This window comes from Oppia nitens, unplaced genomic scaffold (assembly GCF_028296485.1).
Source record: "Oppia nitens isolate AA-2021 unplaced genomic scaffold, nextdenovo-longstitch-racon4-pilon3 scaffold15_pilon_pilon_pilon, whole genome shotgun sequence".
NCBI classification, from domain to species: domain Eukaryota; kingdom Metazoa; phylum Arthropoda; class Arachnida; order Sarcoptiformes; family Oppiidae; genus Oppia; species Oppia nitens.
The window spans coordinates 1,231,265-1,252,572 of record NW_026533194.1 but is presented as its reverse complement, the minus strand read 5'-3'; the positions used below and the strand labels follow the sequence as shown (position 1 = coordinate 1,252,572).

The following is a 21,308-nucleotide window of genomic DNA, read 5'->3' as shown; positions in this document are numbered from 1 at the left end:
TGTAATTATCAAACAATTGCCACAATTGTTGACAAATTGTCAATTCATTAAATAGTCTCTGATTTTCATCACTTAACTCATCCAATAGATCTTTAATCAGTACTTTTGGCTTCATTTTTATAAAACTATTGTCTGGAAAATAAAAGACAATTACTTTAAATAATTATATAATTAAATTAATTATTAAATACATTATTAATTAAGTTATGTATTATATATATATATTATCATATGATATATCAAATAATATTTAGTAATTAAATCAATTGATTTCAATGTTTAGTATTTTTTTAATTATTATTAATAGTAAACACAATACTGTAATAATAATATAATAAATGTAAATAAAAACAACATTTATAATCATTACATATACATTATGTATGGTTGCCATAACAGCAGTAAACAAAAATTATATTAATATTTTGGCACAATGTAACTTTTTTTAAAAAATAAATTAATTTAATAATAATTAAAAAATAAATGTTCATGTAATAATTTATTTATTTATTATAAACTTGTTATCCAAAAAAAAATTGGGTAAAATAATTACAGTATTAAATATATAATTTGTTTTACATTTTTTTAAATAGTTTTATTTTACTTAATAATATTAATTTTTAAAAATTATTAATAAATATTTTTAACTTAATTAAATTTATCGACTTTCTCGATATATATATTTAAGATATTTATAGATAAAATTTTGATTTTTAACTTTTAAAAAAAAATTTTTATATATAGTTTACAGTTTTATTTTAGATATCATACGAAACTACTACTAAATAAAAATTATATATTGATAGTTAAATTATTCAAWTAACTAATGCATTGMAAATTATTTTTTTATGCATATTATTATCAATAATAATACGCTTATTATAGAAAATTTTTTATCAGTGAACTACACATACAACTACTGGTATATTGTATTTGACTGATAAAATAATAATCAGTTATATATGTTTAACATGTGTTTGTCTAACACTAAAACAATGCATTTTTTTGTTGAGGGATTAAATAATTATTTGATGGGATTATAAATTATATAGTTTTCTAATAGTTATAATTTATAATATACTGTATATAAATTTATTTATATATATATTTATTGATTATTTATTAAACACATTGAACACATGTGATCACWACAGCAACAATACATCAACAAAAAAAGTTTTATATCCACACATACATCACCTATAAGTTGATCCCATTGTTATTAAAAACTTTTTTTTTTTTTTTAGTTTGCGGTCAAATCACACGCACACACAGTGTCTGTATATATCCTATACTATTTTGCATCAGATTTTTTTGTAGTATACCATCGATGCTGATGATGACGATGTCGATGATGATGACCGATGAAGATAAAGTTTGCGAAGATATATTAAACGGATTCGGAACGTATGTCATGGAATTGAAACGACTAATCAATGGATTAAGAGTTAGAAACAAACAGTTGACGGATGAAAATGAAGAACTRAAGAAAGAAAAGGCGACTTTGATTGAGAAGTTAGACTCATTGGACGTCGTCGACGACGACAACAACAACAACAACAATGACAATCATCAGCGCCGGCTAACTGATGGTGACAACAAACAACAGACGCCGTCGTCTTCTTCATCGTCGGTGGCGATGACTAAAGTAGTAGAAGATGTGCGTCAAGAAAATCATCTATTGGTTCAACAGATGCAACRATTGGTYGACGAAGTGACCAAAGTGTTGAACAATCATCAAAATAATAATAATACGACAGTCATTATACCGCAGTCGCCGCAATCACCGCCGATGATGACCACTAGTCAAAGGCCAACCAATCTGATGGGTTATAATGGACTCTGGATTTGTAACATTTCAACAGTGGTTTCAATGGATAAATTCAAACAGATTTTCAGAAAATATGGATACTTAGCGGCAATCTATAGGGTTATCGATAAAAACATACTGTTTGTCAGCTACGACAACAGTCAGTCGCCAATTGATGCCATCGTTGATCTAGTAGTGAATGAACAACAATATCGTTATCTGAATTGTTTAAGGGATACGACAATGCCGTTGAAAATAAGATTTGCATTGAGTTGGTCTCAGATGAAGAACAAAGAACAGCTGTCGATGGAAATGGCAAAAACAATTGTCGAGACGACAAGCGACGAGTGTTTTCATTGGCGACTATCCAAAGGCTGTCAACTTGGTATCGATGGCTGTCTACGCAAACATATACCGATAAATAAGGCCATCGACTCTCAGCCATGGAGTAGTGGTGGTGTTTGGCAAGGATTACAGGTATTAATGATTTATTATCTCATTTTCTGTAAGTATTGTATTCAATATATCAAATCTCTCTCTCTCTTTCTCTTGTATTTCAATATTTTTTTCTTAAGACAAAACTGAAGACATGCGATGAGGAGATCAAGAAGAAGAAAGCAAACGATAGTTAACTAAAAAAAATAAGTTATTTATTAATATTTATTAGTATTTCTACTTAAAAAAAAAATATTTTTAATTATTGAAATATATATTAAATTTATGATATTATGATTGTTTTCTAATAATTCTAATAATAGACTTTTTTGAAACAAAAAACAAAACAAAAATTATAATTACCGTATATCATAAAAAATATCATTTACCGTAAAAAAAAATTTTATATAAGTATTTTTTATACATTATACTATATTATCTATCTATTTATCTATGTTTTATCATGGTAAGTTTTAATATATTTATGTGTTTGTCTCCAATGCATTCTCAACGAATCTTTACTACTATAGCTGACATCGCATCCCTGAAAATGACAATTAAATGGTTTGATACCCTGATGTCCGTTCATATGATCCTTGAGTTTAGTACTATTCTGAAACCTGGCCTCACAGGCCGGCCACGTACACTGGTAGGGCATGGTATGCGATCGGCTATGTTGTTCCAGTCCTTTTTGCGTAGTATACGACTTGTCACAGCCGGGTAGTGAACACCGATAGGATCGGACACCCGAATGTCGTTCCAAATGTACTTTCAATTGTTGATTATTGCGAAATCGTTTGTCACAACCGGGCCAATTGCACGGAAACGGACGCTCATCCGAATGACATTTCATATGGACATTGAGTGTCTTTTGATCGAAAAATCGTTTACCGCATCCGTCTAATTGACATTCAAATTGTCTGATGCCGTCGTGTCTCAGATGATGATAGTCGAGTCGATCTTTGACCCGAGTTTCGTACGTACAGCCATCGTGTCGACACTTCAATACCGGTGCATTGGTATGCATCTTACGTTTGTGTCCATCCAGATAGCGATCGATGGCAAACGTTGCCGAACATTCATCGCATTTGAATGGCCTTTCGTTGGTATGTCTGTTACGTATGTGTGCCAAACGTTTTTCCCGATCCTGAAACCTAAGAGTACAGCCATCCGTATCGCACACAAAGTTACGTTTGTGTACTATTTTCAATCGTTCCGGTCGTTTGGGTCGATGGGTAAACTGGTGTCTGAACAATGCCTGAGCCGTACGTGACTTGTATTCGCAGCCGACATGTTTGCAAACAAATTTCAATTCATCCGAATGTACCGCTGAATGAATCTTCAGATAGGCCTGACTGGTAAACATTTTGTCGCAATCGTCGCACACAAACGGCATCTCTTTGGTGTGTTGGCTGCGTATATGTGTCTCGAGATTTCCTCTCTGGGAGAATGACTTTCCACAGCCGATCCAATCGCACGAATACTTATTATTAGTTGTATTTGTATTATTTGTGGTCAACTTATTCTTGTTCTCTGTCTTTCGTAACCGTTTGGCACCAGATTTTCGTTTGTGCCACTGATTGTGTTCGTATAGTCGCTGCAAAACTCGTGTCCTAAATGAACACCCGATGATCGGACACCGAAACTCTGTGTCCGACGGATGTCTAATCGTTACGTGCGTTTTCAAGGTCTGGCCGGTCGGAAATCGTTTGTCACAATCCTGGCAAACAAACGGCCGTTCATTGGTATGTTTGATACGCAAGTGTTGCAACAGATAGTCTCGCTGTCGGAACCGTTTGCCGCAACCATTATAATCGCAAATGAAGTTTTTTTTGCGGCCATAAGCGGTATATTCGTCGGTATGTTTGCTATCATTGGTTGTTGTTGTGTTGTGTTGTCCGATACTTCATCGCCAATCATATCAGTGTTGTTGTTGTCATCATCGGTGGTATCATTAATAGTGTCTTCGTTGTCATCGTCGACAACATGTYTTTTAACACGTCGTGATCTAACCGCCGATTTCTTGACTCTTTGCCGCCGATTTGTCAACAGTTTGTTGTTGTTGTCCTGACTTATTGTTGTCATGTCTTTCGCCGATAACTTCGGCGACGACGACGACCTATTGTTCTTCAGTAACATATAATTCACTTCCAATTCATTTAATTGTTGTTTGTTTTCATTGTTTTCAATACAACAACATTTCTGATGAAAAATGCTTAACAATTGTCTGTATTTATCAAACATTTCCGACAATTGTTGACAATATTTCAATTCATCAAATAGTCTTTGATTTTCATCACTTAACTCATCCAACACATCCTTAATCACTACTTTTGGTTTCATTTTTTTTGTTAATATATTATTTTTGTGGATATTTTTATAGTTAATCACTTAATAATAATAATATTATTATTATTATTATTATTGCCATTCATTCACTGTTTACTAAAACACAACATAATATCAAATATCATATATTAATAATAATAATAATAATAATAATAAAAACATATGTGTTGTCATAACTACAGTAAACATGATTTTCAAAAATGCTATTAATGTTATGTTAATATAATTTTTTTAGTTTTTAAATTATTATTATATTAAATGTTAAACAATTACCGGTAATTTTATTTCAATTGTAATAAATAATATATATATTTTATTAATAATAATATATCATATGCGTTTATATAAATACATTTAAACAAACAACAAAAACAATAAAATTATAAATATTTTTTTAATAACTATTAATTTTATAATTTAAATTATAATAATAATATATAATTAAGAGATTTATTAATGAAAATTACATGTAAAATAAATTATATATACAGTATTTCATAGATTGTGTAATTTTTAATTAATTTATATTTTAAAAATTATATTTTTTTACAATGAGTTTATACCTTATTAATAAACATTAATAATTACATTAAYAACAACAACGAAAAACACTAATAAATAACAATATTTAAGTTTATATACTAATTGAAAAATAATAATAATTTTAAAAATAACAAATAAAATAACTTATTATATACACAGTTAACTATTATTATTATATTAATAGTTGTTTGTAATATAATTTATATTATGGTAATAACAATAATAATTATTACAGTAATAATCAACTAAATTTTAGTATAATTTTAATATAATATATTTAACTAATTAAATGAATCTATGTTTTATCATGGTAAGTTTTCATATATTTGTGTGTCTTTTTCAAATGTTTTCGCAGCGCCTGACTATTACAGTAACGGTGATCGCAGTCAGGAAAATGGCATTCATAGGGCCTGAGACCCTGATGGGCATTCATATGCTCTTTGAGTGCAATATTAGATGCGCACCGATAGTCGCAGGCCGGCCACGAACACTGATACGGTCGGGTATGTGCGTTACGATGATGCAATAGTACCCGATAGGTAAAGTATGACTTATGGCAGCCCTGGACATCGCACCGGTAGATACGTTCGCCGGTATGACTTTGCTGATGTACGCGAAGTATTTGTAGTTTTTTGAATCGTTTGTCACAACCGGGCCATTCGCACGGATAGGGCCTGTCGTCCGTATGGGCGCACTGTTTGTGTCGTTGYAATACATAGACAGTTGAAAATTGTTTACCACATCCATGAATATCGCAACGCAATGAATCCGGGTTTTCGTGTCGGCGTTTGATATGCCAACGCAATGATTCACGTTTTTTGTACCGACCGGGACAGCCATCGTACGGACATTTATGATGAGCCGTTTGATTGGTGTGTACATTGAGTTTATGATTTTCCAGATACTGACGGATGGCAAACGATTTCGGACACTCCGGACAACTGTATGGCCGTTCGTTTGTATGATTTACCCGTATATGGGCTGTCAATGACTGGCTATCTGTACACTGTTTGCCACATCCTTCCCAATCGCATACAACAACTAATCGCTTCTTCTTCTTTATCTTCATCTTCTTCAGCGGTTTGTTAACAGTTATGTCATCTTCTTCTAAGGGATCAGTTATTTGACGACAACTACTCGCTAGACATGAATTTCTGTCTATAATTTCTGTATAATTATTATTATTATGTTGTAGTTGTTTGACAACAGCTGAAGAGTCCAAGTGTTGGACAATACTTGTGGACAGTGTTTCCGTCAGTTGTTTTGTAAAATCAATTTTATTATAAATCTGTATCTTATTCTTCTTCTTCATATTCTTCTTAAGCAAAGTATCAGTTGATGTGTCCACAGATGATGTGTTGTCAACATAGCTATCATTGAAGTTATTATTATTATTATTATTATTGCATTTAATATAATCAATGTCTTCAATCTTCGCTGACTTCTTCTTGAGTTTGATTTTTATCGATTGATTTTTCTGTTTCTGTTGTGTCTTAAGTCTCGAGTATTGGACATCCAATTCATTGAATTGTGTTTTCAATTCATTGTTTTCAATACAAACACAATTTGTTTGCAAACTATTCACTAAATGTCTGTATTTATCAAACAATTCAATCAATTGCTGACAATATCTTAATTCWTGGAAAAGTCTTTGATTTTCATCAGTCAACTCATCCACTAAATCCTTAATCATCACAATTGCCATCATTTTCAATGAAATTAAGTTTAATCACAACAATTAGATCCACAAAACATTAAAAAAAAATTTAAAACTTAATTTCAATAAACAATTTGAAACAAACAAAACAATTATTGTGTTGTCATTTAAAAACCAAATAAACAAACATTGAGTTATTTTTGTTAGTTGTTGTCATAACAACAGCACATATGAATAGTTTATTATTTTAATAATTCTGATTTATTTTTTTAAAAAAAATATTACCGTTTTTAACCACTCAATTGGACATAGGGTTTTTTTTTAAAGAGACCACACATGTGGTAAAATGATGTTGTAGTATATAACGTAAMTAGAGTGGCCAGATAAAAAATAGTAAGTACTGAATATTTAATAAACTTATTTATTTATAAAAATAGAATAATATATAAATATAGTAAATAAATGTGAAATATTTATTAAATTTTAAATAAAATTTATATATTCAACAAAATTTAATTTATAACTATTTTAATATACATTTATTATATTATTTCAATAAAATATTATAATTTTAATAAGATATTATAATTAGAATACATTTATWCAATTCCTTTATATATAAAATCAATTTTATATTCCATCGGACACAAATCATTATTATAATATATTTTATTAGTATCATTATTATCAGTAAAATTAACATTATTATTAACAATTAATAATTTATGATCTAAATAAAATTTATAATAATTAAGATATTGAGCTTTAATTAACTATTCAGTTAATAATGAAATTTTATATTTATTTATTATATATCATTATATTACTTACACTAATATATTATAGATTAAATTAATTGTTTGATTGCCACTCCAATAATAACTTACCAATAAAATTATAAATTTTATAACTAACTTAAATTTATATTAATTATAAATCTATTATATATATTTATTTATATTTAATGACTTGCGCATAATATATATTCTTATATATAGTATACTAAATTAATTGTTTTATAAAAAGTTGTCTAAAGTATTTTGGCAACACTATATAGTATACTGTGTATTAAAAAGTCAATGCATTAATATATACTGTATGCTTGTATGCACTAATCATATATGTGATGTCATTACTACATATATATTGATACCACACATGTGATGATTGGCTGAACCACCTCGTAGTGCTTTACTTAATATTGCAATATAATCATTAAATATTACAATTTTATTTACATATATTTGAATTTTATATTTTATATATTAACTAATATATGCAACAACTGATATAAGTTTTTGACAACTGTTATCAGTGTTGCTTACTATGCAAATTATTATTAATATAATTTTTAATTAAAATAATACTGATAACACTGTACGGCATTTTAATATATTTTTTAAAATAATTCTAAAAGTAATACTGTTATTTTTTTGTTTTTTTAATAATACTATTGTTTGGAAAATAATATAATACTATTCTTTAATAATTAATATTAATTACGTGATTGGCTATTATTAAATAGATGTAATACTAATTAGTGTCACAAATAATACACTTAAAAATTGTATAATACTGTAATAGTAATACTGATTGTGATTTTAAATAATAGTGTAATAATACTATATTGTTGTATCATGATCAACAATTAAATAGATTAATATTTAAAATGATACAAATGTTTGTTTAGTAGTAATACTGTAATTGTTAATTAGTGAGTAACACTGTTTTGTTGTATATTTTGTATATACTGAACAATATAATATTATATTATTGTTATATTACTATTAGGTAATACTGTTATACAATTATTTTTATATATTTAAGTGCAATGTTTTGTAGTGTAATACTATAGTGATTAATACTATTGGATCAATATTGTGGTAGTTAATACTTGTTAATACAATTGGATAAAATACTATATAGTAAACTAATTAATACTATTACCGATTTATTTTTATGATTATTATTAATACTATTGTTGTTATAATAATTATTATTATTGTTATTGCAATGAATACAGTCAGGCAAAGATATTTATTATATTGCCGGTGACGCCATCGATTGATAACCACCGACATTAATAAAACTAATAGTAGAGTGGGGAACGGGATTTCCTCTTTTAGCTCTGCAGAAGAAAGCAGGAGTACCGTCTCGAAAAAAATAAATTTATACTTAGAAAGGAAACCGGATAATTATACCGTCCAAAAAACACTACTTTTCATTAAAATAATACTAAATAGGGAATACGGCTATATATATATGGGAATAATACTTTTTAAATAAAAAAATTAATAAAATAAGTAGTGACCTTAATACTGTAGTAGATAACCCGTGTGCACACCATACCAACAATGAGTAGTGCAAACATAGAGTTGTAAGGAGGTATAAATACTGGTGTAGTTTTCATTGTAAAGTCATGAAATGTTGAGTTAAGGACTTCGAACAGTTCGAAAATCATTAAAAATATAAACGAAGTGATTATTCCGTCAAAATTGGTTTCTCGTACAAATTTTTTGGGGACATTTTCAGCCAATAGAATTAGTCTATTGACTGGTCAGCAAATTGTTAGCCAATTGAACACGAAGACCATTGTTCAGACCGTTCAGCAAACATATGATAATCACAAATATATAATAGGAAACCCGTTTATAAACGTCGAAGTGACCGCTGTTGTCAAGTTTGTTGAAAATGTGTCAAGATATACAGCCGATTTGATTGTCACAGGAACTGGACCTGTTTGGTTCAAACGATCAATTGAAAAGTAAACAAATCTTTTATATAGCGACAACAAATTAGATGATAACACTTTAACAAAATCGGCAATATTATGGTATCGATTCCTGTGTCGGTCACCATTGTGGCTGTTTGCCGCCAAGTCGTATACTAGAGTCCGGGATATTAGCAAAAACTACAACCACAAACACCACCGTCACCGATATTACCACAACCAACAGTTATATACTGAAAGCCATTGATATGTTGGTCAAAAGGTGTGTTGACTTTATTTGAATCATCTTGAATCTGCTTATTTAACATTATTTGTTTAAACTTCATCATGCAATATTATATTAAATATTAAAAAAATTAGCGGTGGGATGATATATATATAAAAGTTATTAAAGGATGGTAGTGGGTAGGAATTCTACCCCCTTTATATAATGTACAAAGATAATTTAAAAACTAAATATTAAGGTACTAAATTATTAACTTTGTACTTTAGATTTTTATATTATAATCTTTTATATTACTACAAAAAATATAATAAAAGATATAAAGTAACAATAAATAAAAAAAGTATAACAAATAAATTGACTCAATGTTATCTCAGCACTTGTACACCAACTTTGCCATCTTTGGTATTTCGTCACAATCGACATTCAGGGCTTTCATGTCTTTTTTATGACATCTTAAGAGATGCTTTAAAACAAATAAAGGAATATTAGTATATTATTACTATATATTACTATATATTACTATATATTACTATATATTACTATATATTACTATATATTACTATATATTACTATATATTACTATATATTACTATATATTACTATATATTACTATATATTACTATATATTATTATATATTACTATATATTACTATATATTACTATATATTACTATATATTACTATATATCACTATATATTACTATATATTATTATATATTACTATATATTACTATATATTACTATATATTATTATATATTACTATATATTACTATATATTACTATATATATATTGAATAGACTATCGACTGTCAATCGATGGTCAACGCAATAATCAGGTAATCGGTAGTAAAAGTAAATATTAAAAACACATGTTAAGCGAAAAACATTTTATTTATAGTTCAAAAATTTTACAACTGTTCAGCTCACTACCGAACCGTTGGCGGCAAACACAAAGCACAGCACTGTCTGCCAATTAAGCTGCGTAGTGTCTCCTAGCAACACACTGTCCACCGGCCAGGACCGGCGGTACGCCCGATTCGGCTTTTGTCCGACCATTCGACGGCCGTTTCAATATTTTAGATAATCGGCGTCGGAATTAGAATCAACCGATGGGGTCCTCTTAGACTTGGAGATAGGTTAATGCGATAGCTGATCCAATCTTAAGAAACGCCGATTCGGAGCCAATTCGAACAATCTGTTGTCCATCCGTCGACCGCGTTTTCTAACTAACTATTGTTGCGTGTGCCAAATAACTACGCGTGTTGAATGTATAATACCGGTGTCGATACCATCAATGAATGATATAACAATTCTCGGAGTATTTTTTGGACAGACAAAGTACTACAGGAACATCATCCAAAGGTATGAAGAAAAAACCTAACCAACACTGGATACCCAAAGATTACAATGTTATAAAACAAATGATGGATCATTGTCTGGACAAAGAAAAGAAGATGTTCGAATACACACGCTTTTAGAGGGACTTATACTTAACACAAAGAAATCGTTGGAGAAGATATCGATAAGGCATTCGTTGTTTGTTGCCATAGAGTTGTTTTGCTTCTTTTTAGCCAAAATTCAAATAAAAACCGATATATTCCCAGTCTCATTTTTCCCAGTGACCACCGCTTCTTCCATCCATAAAGGAATAGAGATCTACGCATTAATTTCCAGTTAAAACTCTTGTTATATATCGAAATGACTCGAAACTTTCACTTTATTTGTCGTGTTGTTTATCTAAATAATAAATATATGTAAATGAGTTGTTTTGTCCCACTTCTGCTGCTTATTAATTTGAAGGACAAATATTATCTTATCTTCTCCCGGATCTGATAACTGTTAGGTTAGGTTAGGTTAGGTTAACTAGAAGATGATGAATAGTAGAACGGTATTCAAAATGGAAACCTATTATTAATTAAATCACAATAAATCATAGTTTTCTCTTCAAAAAAAAATCCATAATCTTATAATCACTACATTTTGAAGACATCACATTTCAATCAATCGATTAATTATTAACACAAAAAAACTTATATCATTATTACAAACTTTTGTTTTTCTATACTATAATTACCGTAAATGTCATTCAAATATACAAAACATTTTATAAATTTATTATTTTTATAATATATTTTTTTAAAAAAAGTTAACAAATTTTAGTTTAATTTATTCACTTATAAATTATAATAATCTAAATAAATGTTTTATAATAAATTAATTTTTTTATTATGATTTTTGATGAAATGATTTAATAAATTTATGTGTTTGACGCCAATGAGCCCTAAGTGATGCTCTACTACTGTAACTGCAATCGCATCCATGAAAATGACATTTAAATGGTTTGATGCCCTGATGTCGTCTCAAATGATCATTGAGTGTAGCATTGGATATGCATTTGAACTGACAGGCCGGCCACGAGCACTGGTAGGGTCGGGTGTGCGACCTTTTATGCTGTGCCAAACCTTTATACGTAGTGTACGACTTTGTACAGTCATCGCCGCCGACATCGCACCGATACTGTCGGACACCTGTATGTCTTTCGCGATGTGCTTTCAAATCAGTTGTCGACTTAAATCGTTTGTCACAACCGGGCCATTCACACGGAAACGGCCGCACATCTAAATGGACAAACTTTTTATGATTTTCAAACACACTTTTATAGTAAAAACTTTTATCACAGCCGTCGACATCACATTTAAATTTATTGTTTATTACTGTTGTATTCAACGGATTTTTATGATATCGTTTGATATGTTCTATAAGTGATGTACGAAAACAATAGACTTTAGTACAGCCATCGTATGGACAGTTGTGTTGTTTGGTCGTCGACAACGACACATCACTGCTGTTGTTGTTGTTGTTGTTGTCTGATGAACTTCTTTCTGGTGAACCGTTAGATTTCCTTTCATTGGATATGTTTTGTCGCATTTGTCACACCTGTACGGCCTTTCGCCGGTATGTTTGACCCGTATATGTGCGACCAGTTTTTGTCTATCGTATAAACATTTGCCGCATCCCTCCCAATGGCACCGATACTTCATTACAGGACTACTACTACTACTACTACTACTACTTGTTTTGTTGACCACAATATCACAGTCATTATCATTGATTGGTTTATCTGTGATTTTATCGCCCACTCTATCATCACAACAGTTGTCGTCTATTTTCTGATTAATTGTTTTCAAATTTTTCTGTTTATTATATTTTTTCCTAATCTGTGACTTCACTAATGTATCACTTGTTGTCTTAATTTTACGTTTAATATACTGTCTCTTAATCCGTGGTCTGTCTATCAATTGATCACTAGATTTGTCGTCAGAAAGTTTCTGGACATTCATTCTGTGATCAGTTGTATATCTAGTCTTGAGTTCAATGTATTTGACATCCATTTCATTGAATTGTGTTTTCAATTCATTGTTTTCAATACAAACACAATTTGTTTGCAAACTATTTACTAAATGTCTGTATTTATCAAACATTTCCATCAATTGCTGACAATATCTTAGTTCATCAAAAAGTCTCTGATTTTCTTCATTTAATTCATCCAACACATCCTTAATCACTATATTTGCCATCATTTCAATCAATTAATCCGATTAAGTCATCAAATTATTATCACTACAACAACTACAACAAAAACTTTACAATAATTTCAATTTTCAATACAAACAAAACATAAGTTTAAAAACTATAATCAAATGTCATTCAAAATATAGTTAATAATAAATTAAATACTAATATAAACATGTGATCCACGCATGCGATAAAAATAACTTTGAAATAATACTATGAAATAATTATTCAATAAATCAAATATTAAATAAATTAATAATTAAATAAATGAAACTAAAATAAAATAAAACTAAATTATTATTATTATTAAGTATATAAATTTAATTTAATATTATTGAAATAGTTATATAATATAATTTATATATATAGCAGTATTACAGTAAGCAAACAAAATAATAGTTTTTTTTTAAATATTTTTTTCATAAAATAGTATTTATTTCATACAATATTATAATTAATTAATTTTATGATTTCCGATCAAATGATTTAATAAATTTATGTGTTTGACGCCAATGAGCTCTAAGTGATGATCTACTACTGTAACTGCAATCGCATCCATGAAAATGACATTTAAATGGTTTGATGCCCTGATGTCCGTTCAGATGATCGCTGAGTACAACATTGGATGCGCATCTGAACTCGCAGGCCGGCCACGAGCACAGGTAGGGTAGGGTGTGTCCATTTTTATGCTGTAGCAGACCTTTTTGCGTTGTGAACGACTTATTGCATTCGCCATAATCGCACCGATACTGTCGGACACCGCTATGTCTTTGGCGATGTATTTTCAGTTCGCCCGTCGACTTAAATTGTTTGTCACAACCGGGCCATTCGCACGGGTAGGGCCTCACATCGTAATGTATGCGCTGTTTATGTGATTCCATAAGAATTTTATTGTAAAAATATTTGTCGCAACCGTCGGCATCGCATCGAAACGATTTGGTCGACGATTTTTTGTGCACTTGTCTAATATGAGAACCCAACGACTGAACCAATTGATACTCTTTAGTACAGCCATCGTACGGACACTTGTGTGTCGGCGGCAACTGTTGTCCGTCACTGTTGTTGTCGTTATTTTTGCTCGTTTTGATTGAATGAACGTTTGACTGGTGTTTCTTTACACACCTTTCCGTTGCAAATCTTTTGTCACACATTTGACACTTCAGGGGTCGTTCACCGGTATGTTTGGTCCGAGTGTGGGCCAAGAGTTCATAACTATAGCAAAATCGTTTATCACATCCCATCCAATCACACAAATAGTTCTTCGAGCGAACTCTTCTCCGACGATCAGGTTTATGGATTCGTTTCATTTTTACCACACTTTCTTTACTGTCATTTACTGTCATTATATCTTCATCTAGTGTTTGGCCGTCGTGTTTGATCCTTAAGTCAACTGAAGTGTCGCACTGGTTAGGCCTGTCGACCGAATGTATCGTACGTTTGTGTGTTTGAAGTAAATAATTAGTATAAAAACATTTATCGCAACCGTCGACATCGCATCTGAATGTCTTCTGTAATAAGCCTTCGTGACGCAGATGATGGTCATCGAGTGAAGCGCGAGATTTATATTCTTTATCGCAGCCATTGTAACGACATTTAAATTTCAGATTTCGGTGACATTTCTTTTTGTGAACTCTTTGACAGAAATCGGTTGGAAATGTTTTGTCGCATTCGTCACATTTGATCGGCCGTTCATCGGTATGTTTGGTCCGTATGTGAGCTAACAGTAGATAACTATAACAAAATCGTTTATCACATCCAATCCAATCACACCAATAGTTCTTCGAGCGAACTCTTTTCCGACGAACAGGTATTGGCAATCGTTTGTTTGTACTTTCATTAACTATCACTATATCTTCATCAAGTGTTTGGCCGTCGGGTCTGATCCTAATGTTGTTGTTGTTTTCATTAATATCAATAACTTTGATGTCCTGTTTATCATCCATACAGTGTTTGATCCTAATGTGTGACTGAAGTAAACTATTGTAACCAAACTGTTTGTCACAACCCATATAATGACATTTATAAACCATTTTCTTCGGTAATATCTTCGTTCTTCTTGTTGTTGTTTCAATAGATTTATTATTCATCAAACTATCCACTAATGTTACCACAGTTTCCGTATAATTATCATTAGATTTGTTGCCATTGTTTTGATTGTTATAACAACTATTATCATCACATTTATTATCATTCATTAATATCATGTACTGATCTTCGAGTTTATTGTATTTGATTTTATTTGTATTGTTTTCAATACAAAAACAATTTGTTTGAAAATTATTCATTAAATGTCTGTATTTAACAAACATTTCCAACATTTGCTGACAATATCTTAATTCAGACAATAGTCTCCGATTTTCTTCAGTCAACTCTTCAAACACATCCTTAATCACCACATTTGCCATCATTTCAATCAATCAAACAATCAGTTAATCCGATTGTGTCTTCAAATTGTTATCGCAAACAACAATAAAAACTATACAATAATTTCAATCAAAAAACAAAACAATATTACAGTTAATAATAATAAATACCAAGTGTTTGGGCTATTCTACATTATAAACACCCCCTTAAATGCCTATTCAGATACAACGTTACACTGAAACAAATAAATCATTTAGAAATCTATTTAACTAATACTAAATTGTTATTAAATTAATTTAAATTTTATAGTTAATAGTTTGTTTAACAGTTAACACTTTATTATAGGTTTATCATTCAATTAGATTTAATTAATCTTTTATATTTCACTATTGATTGGTTAGTAACCGYCCAGTAGTGGGGGGGGGGTCACACATCTACTGTAATTAATTTAATTGATAATTTAACATATTAATAATAATAATTTATATTAAAACTAGATTTTAAATTAACTTTTAAAAAATAACCCAATAAATAGTTGATATGATTTATAAATATTTGTTGCAATTTTTTTCGGGTAACATTTTATCTGAATTAAACATTTAGTGTTGTAAATGTATAAAAGCCCTTAAAAAATAAACATGTGATTCACGCATGCGTTAATAAATTTTAAAAATACAGTCCTTATGATCTAGCGAAGACTCGGGGCTTTTTAATATGAATTATATATATATTTTGTGTTACTATGACAACAAATGTTATTAAACAAAATACAAATAGTTTGACAATCATTCCATTCATTATAGGTCTTTACGGTCTAAGTGTGTGCATAGCATTAATAGTGTATTCTTATTAGGTCACTCTTAAACTACGTTATCATATTTATTTCTATTTAACAACAAATATTATAAAACATTGTATTTGAAAGGAATTATTATTTTTTATGCCGAGTTGATTCCAAAAATGTTCACTGTATATAATAAAATATAAAATGTATAAATTATTATTCAATTTTTATTTGAATGAATTGAAACAAATTAATAGATTAATTAAAACTTTAATAAAACAAATTGATTATTACAGAGTTATACAGTATTAATATAACTTTAGTTTAATATTATTGAAATACAATATATATGATATTATATAAAAAAAATAATTTTAAAAAATTATTTTATATATCATATAAAATTAATTATTGTAATTAATTTTATTTTATGATTTTTAATCAAATGATTAAATAAATTTCATGTGTTTGACGCCAATGAGCTCTAAGCAATGTTATACTACTGTAACTGCAATCGCATCCATGAAAATGACATTTAAATAGTTTCGATGCCCTGATGTCCGTTCAAATGATATCAATAATTAAATAAATAAAACTAAAATAAAATTAAACTCAATTATTATTATTACTAAGTTTACCTAACTTTAATTTAATATTATTGAAATAGATAAATAATATAATTTATACACACAGTAGTATATACCGTATATTACAATAAACAAAACAAAAAAAATAGTTTTAAAAAAAAATATTTATTATTTTCATAAAATAGTATTTATTTCATATAATCTTATCATTGATTAATTAATTAATTTTATGATTTCTGATCATATGTTTTGATAAATTTATGTGTTAGTCGCCAATGAACTCTAAGCGATGCTCTACTACTGTAACTGCAATCGCATCCATGAAAATGACATTTAAATGGTTTGATGCCCTGATGTCCGTTCATATGATCTTCAAGATTGATATTGTTTGCGCATCTGAACTCACAGGACGGCCACGAGCACTGGTAGGGTCGGGTGTGCGACCTTTTATGCTGTTGCAGACATTTGCGAGTAGCGTAAGTCTTATTACAATCGCCGACATCGCACCGATATTGCCGGACACCGCTATGTCTTTCGCGATGTATTTTCAACTCAGTTGGCGACTTAAATCGTTTGTCACAACCGGGCCATTCGCACGGGTAGGGCCTCAGATCGTAGTGGACGCGCTGTTTGTGTTTTTTCATCTGATTCTTGTCGTAAAAACATTTGTCGCAACCGTCGACATCGCATCGAAACCGTTTGGTAGCCAACAGTGTGTGCCGTTGACTGATATGAATATCCAATGACTTAACCGACTTATACTCTTTAGCGCAGCCATCGTATGGACACTTGTGTGTAGCTAACTGTCCATCACTGTTGTTGGTATGAACTGTTAAGTGGTGTGACTTTAAATGCTTATCCATTGGAAATGTTTTGTCGCATATTTGACATTTGAACGGTCGTTCACCGGTATGTTTGACCCGTATGTGTGCTAAAAGCATATCTTTATCGCGGATCCGTTTGCCACAACCTTCCCAATTACAGCAATACTTTTTCACACGATTTTTGTTATATATTTGCTTATATATCTTCATTTTAGCTACAGATTCTTCAGAAGTAATCGGATTCAATTTATGACAATTTCTATCATCACTAGATTTATTGGCACCACAACCAGCAGTATGTCGTTTATTGTGTAACTTCAATCTCGAGTTATCCTTAAATCGTAGGCCACATCCCGGCCACTCACAACCGTAAGGCCGGTCATCGTTGTGTACATTAGTCTTATGTCGTTTAATGTACTCTTTTCGATAGAAACGTTGGTCACAGCCGTTGATATCACATTTGAACAGTCCCTCCGCCGTATTGTGTTTGATCTGTATGTGTGTCTTCAGTAGACTCATATATCTGAACTGTTTGTCACAACCGGTATAATCACAACTATAAACACTCTTTAGATGATTAGATTTTTTCAACAGTTTATTCTGTTTTGTTGTTAACGATAATACCATCGACTTCTTTGGTCTACCTCTACCTCTTTTGATCGGTCTATTCATTTCATTAACCACCGATATGTCCACACTTTCCTTATTAATAATATTATTATTATAGCATTGATCTCTTGTGTTACTATTATTATCGTCATTATTATGATTGTCAACAATTTGATCCGCAGATATCGTCGTTATCTTCATTGTCTTTAGTGTCAAATATTGAACATCTAATTCATTGAATTGTGTTTTCAATTCATTGTTTTCAATACAAACACAATTTGTTTGCAAACTCTTAACTAAATGTCTGTATTTATCAAACATTTCCCACAATTGCTGACAATATCTTAATTCATCAAATAGTCTATGATTTTCTTCATTTAACTCATCCAACACATCATTAATTGTCACATTTGTTGCCATTATTTACAATCAATTAATTAAATAAATTTCTTTAATAAACAGTTTTGTCATTTAAAATACATTACTATTGATATAAACATGTAATCCACGCATGCGTTCATAATTTTATCTTTTTTTTAATAAATATTTGATGTAATAAAATATATTTTTTAAAATACAAGTAATTTTTAAATAATTTTTAATATGTAGTTATGTATTATTTAAAAATTTCATAAAAAATTGAATTGAAAAATTTGAAATAAAGTATAATTTATTAAAATATAAAATTAACTACATCTATTATAAATCATTAATTTATCATATATGATGATAATAATAAATTTTTATTAGTTAAAAAATAAATCTTTAAAAAATAATTTATGATTTATGTTCATATGATTTGATAAATTTATGTATTAGTCGCCAATGAACTCTCAGCGATGCTCTACTACTGTAACTGCAATCGCATCCATGAAAATGACATTTAAATGGTTTGATGCCCTGATGTCCGTTCATATGATATTCAAGTGTAACACTGGATCCGCATCTGAACTCACAGGCCGGCCACGAGCACTGGTAGGGTCGGGTGTGCGATCTTTTATGCTGTTGCAGACATTTATGAGTAGTGTACGACTTATTACAATCGCCGACATCGCACCGGTACTGCCGGACACCGCTATGTCTTTCGCGATGTACACGCAATTCATTTGATGACTTAAATCGTTTGTCACAACCGGGCCATTCGCACGGGTAGGGCCTCAGATCGTAGTGGACGCGCTGTTTGTGTAATTCCATCCTATTCTTGTAGTAAAAACCTTTGTCGCAACCGTCGACATCGCATCGAAACCGTTTGGTAGCCAACAGTATATGCCGTTGACTGATATGAATATTCAATGACTTAACCGATTTATACTCTTTAGCGCAGCCATTGTATGGACACTTATGTGTATCCAACTGTCCATCACTGTTGTTGTTGTTTGTATGAACAGCTAACTGATGAACTTTTACATAATTTTCAATAACAAATGTTTTGTCGCACAGTTGACATTTGAACGGTCGTTCACCGGTATGTTTGGCCCGACGGTGTTTCACTAAATTGTAATTATCGCGAAACCATTTGCCACATCCATCCCAATTACAGCAATACTTTTTCCCACGATTTTTGTTATATATTTTATGCATTATCTTCTTTTTAGCTAAAGATTCTTCAGTAGTAATCGGATTCAATTTATGGCATTTTCTAACATCACTAGATTTATTGACATCACAACCACCAGAGTGTCGCTTATTGTGTAACTTCAATCTTGTGTTATCCTTAAACCGTAGACCACATCCCGGCCACTCACACCCGTACGGCCGGTCATTGTTGTGTACATTAGTCTTATGTCGTTTAATGTACTCTTTTCGATTGAAACGTTGGTCACAGCCGTCGATATCACATTTGAACAGTCGCTCCGCAGTATTGTGTTTGATCTGTATGTGTGTCTTCAGTAGAGACATATATCTGAACTGTTTGTCACAACCGATGTAATCACAACTATAAACACTCTTTAGTTGATTTGATTTCAACAGTTTATTACGTTTTGTTGTTAACGATAATACCATCGACTTCTTTGGTCTACCTCTACCTGTTTTGATGGCTTCATTTACTACACTAACCGCCGATGTGTCCAAAGTTTCCGTATTATTAATATTATTTTTATACCATTTATCTCTTGTGTTACTATTATTATCGTCTTTATTATGATTGTCAACAATTTGATCCGCAGATGTTATCGTTATCTTCTTTGACTTTAGTCTCAAGTATTTGACATCCAATTCATTGAATTGTGTTTTCAATTCATTGTTTTCAATACAAACACAATTTGTTTGCAAACTATTCACTAAATGTCTGTATTTATCAAACATTTCCCACAATTGTTGACAATATCTTAATTCAGCAAAAAGTCTACGATTTTCTTCACACAATTCATCCAATACATCATTAATTGTCACATTTATTGCCATCATTTCAATAATAAAAAAATAATCCTTAAAATTATGTTTTCAAATATTATTATTATAAATTTGCTGACAATATCTTAATTCATCAAATAGTCTATGATTTTCTTCATTTAACTCATCCAACACATCATTGATCATCAGATTTGTTGCCATTATTTACAATCAATTAATTAAATAAATTTCTTTAATAAACAGTTTTGTCATTTAAAATACATTACTATTGATATAAACATGTAATCCACGCATGCGTTCAAAAATTTTATCTTTTTTTATTATAAATATTTGATGTAATAAAATATAATATATATTTTTTTTAAATACAAGTAATTTTTTATATAATTTTTAATATAGTTATGTATTACTATTATTTTCTTTAAAAAAATAACATTTAATTGAAATCATTTTTCATA

The 21,308-nt window shown here is 30.0% G+C and overlaps 3 protein-coding genes across 3 annotated transcripts; 1 reads left to right on the top strand and 2 right to left on the bottom strand.

Moving 5' to 3' along the window:
* The first annotated feature begins 1,122 nt into the window (after positions 1-1,122).
* On the top strand, positions 1,123-2,442 carry LOC128964971 (putative uncharacterized protein DDB_G0274435). The gene is made up of 3 exons (XM_054311626.1): positions 1,123-1,176; positions 1,248-2,287; positions 2,386-2,442. Exons 2-3 carry the CDS (start codon positions 1,331-1,333, stop codon positions 2,440-2,442), a joined length of 1,014 nt encoding a protein of 337 aa, XP_054167601.1. The 5' UTR covers positions 1,123-1,176; positions 1,248-1,330.
* Positions 2,443-2,689: 247 nt separating this feature from the next.
* On the bottom strand, positions 2,690-6,842 carry LOC128964970 (zinc finger protein 850-like). Its single transcript, XM_054311625.1, has 3 exons — positions 5,507-6,842; positions 4,296-4,575; positions 2,690-4,149 (listed from the first exon to the last, which is right to left on the bottom strand). Exons 1-3 carry the CDS (start codon positions 6,840-6,842, stop codon positions 2,697-2,699), a joined length of 3,069 nt encoding a protein of 1,022 aa, XP_054167600.1. The 3' UTR covers positions 2,690-2,696.
* Positions 6,843-11,225: 4,383 nt separating this feature from the next.
* LOC128964968 (uncharacterized) lies at positions 11,226-20,850 on the bottom strand. The gene is made up of 7 exons (XM_054311624.1): positions 19,319-20,850; positions 17,336-18,784; positions 13,804-15,742; positions 13,430-13,442; positions 12,628-13,316; positions 12,022-12,583; positions 11,226-11,314 (listed from the first exon to the last, which is right to left on the bottom strand). Exons 1-7 carry the CDS (start codon positions 20,800-20,802, stop codon positions 11,226-11,228), a joined length of 6,225 nt encoding a protein of 2,074 aa, XP_054167599.1. The 5' UTR covers positions 20,803-20,850.
* Positions 20,851-21,308: the final 458 nt, after the last annotated feature.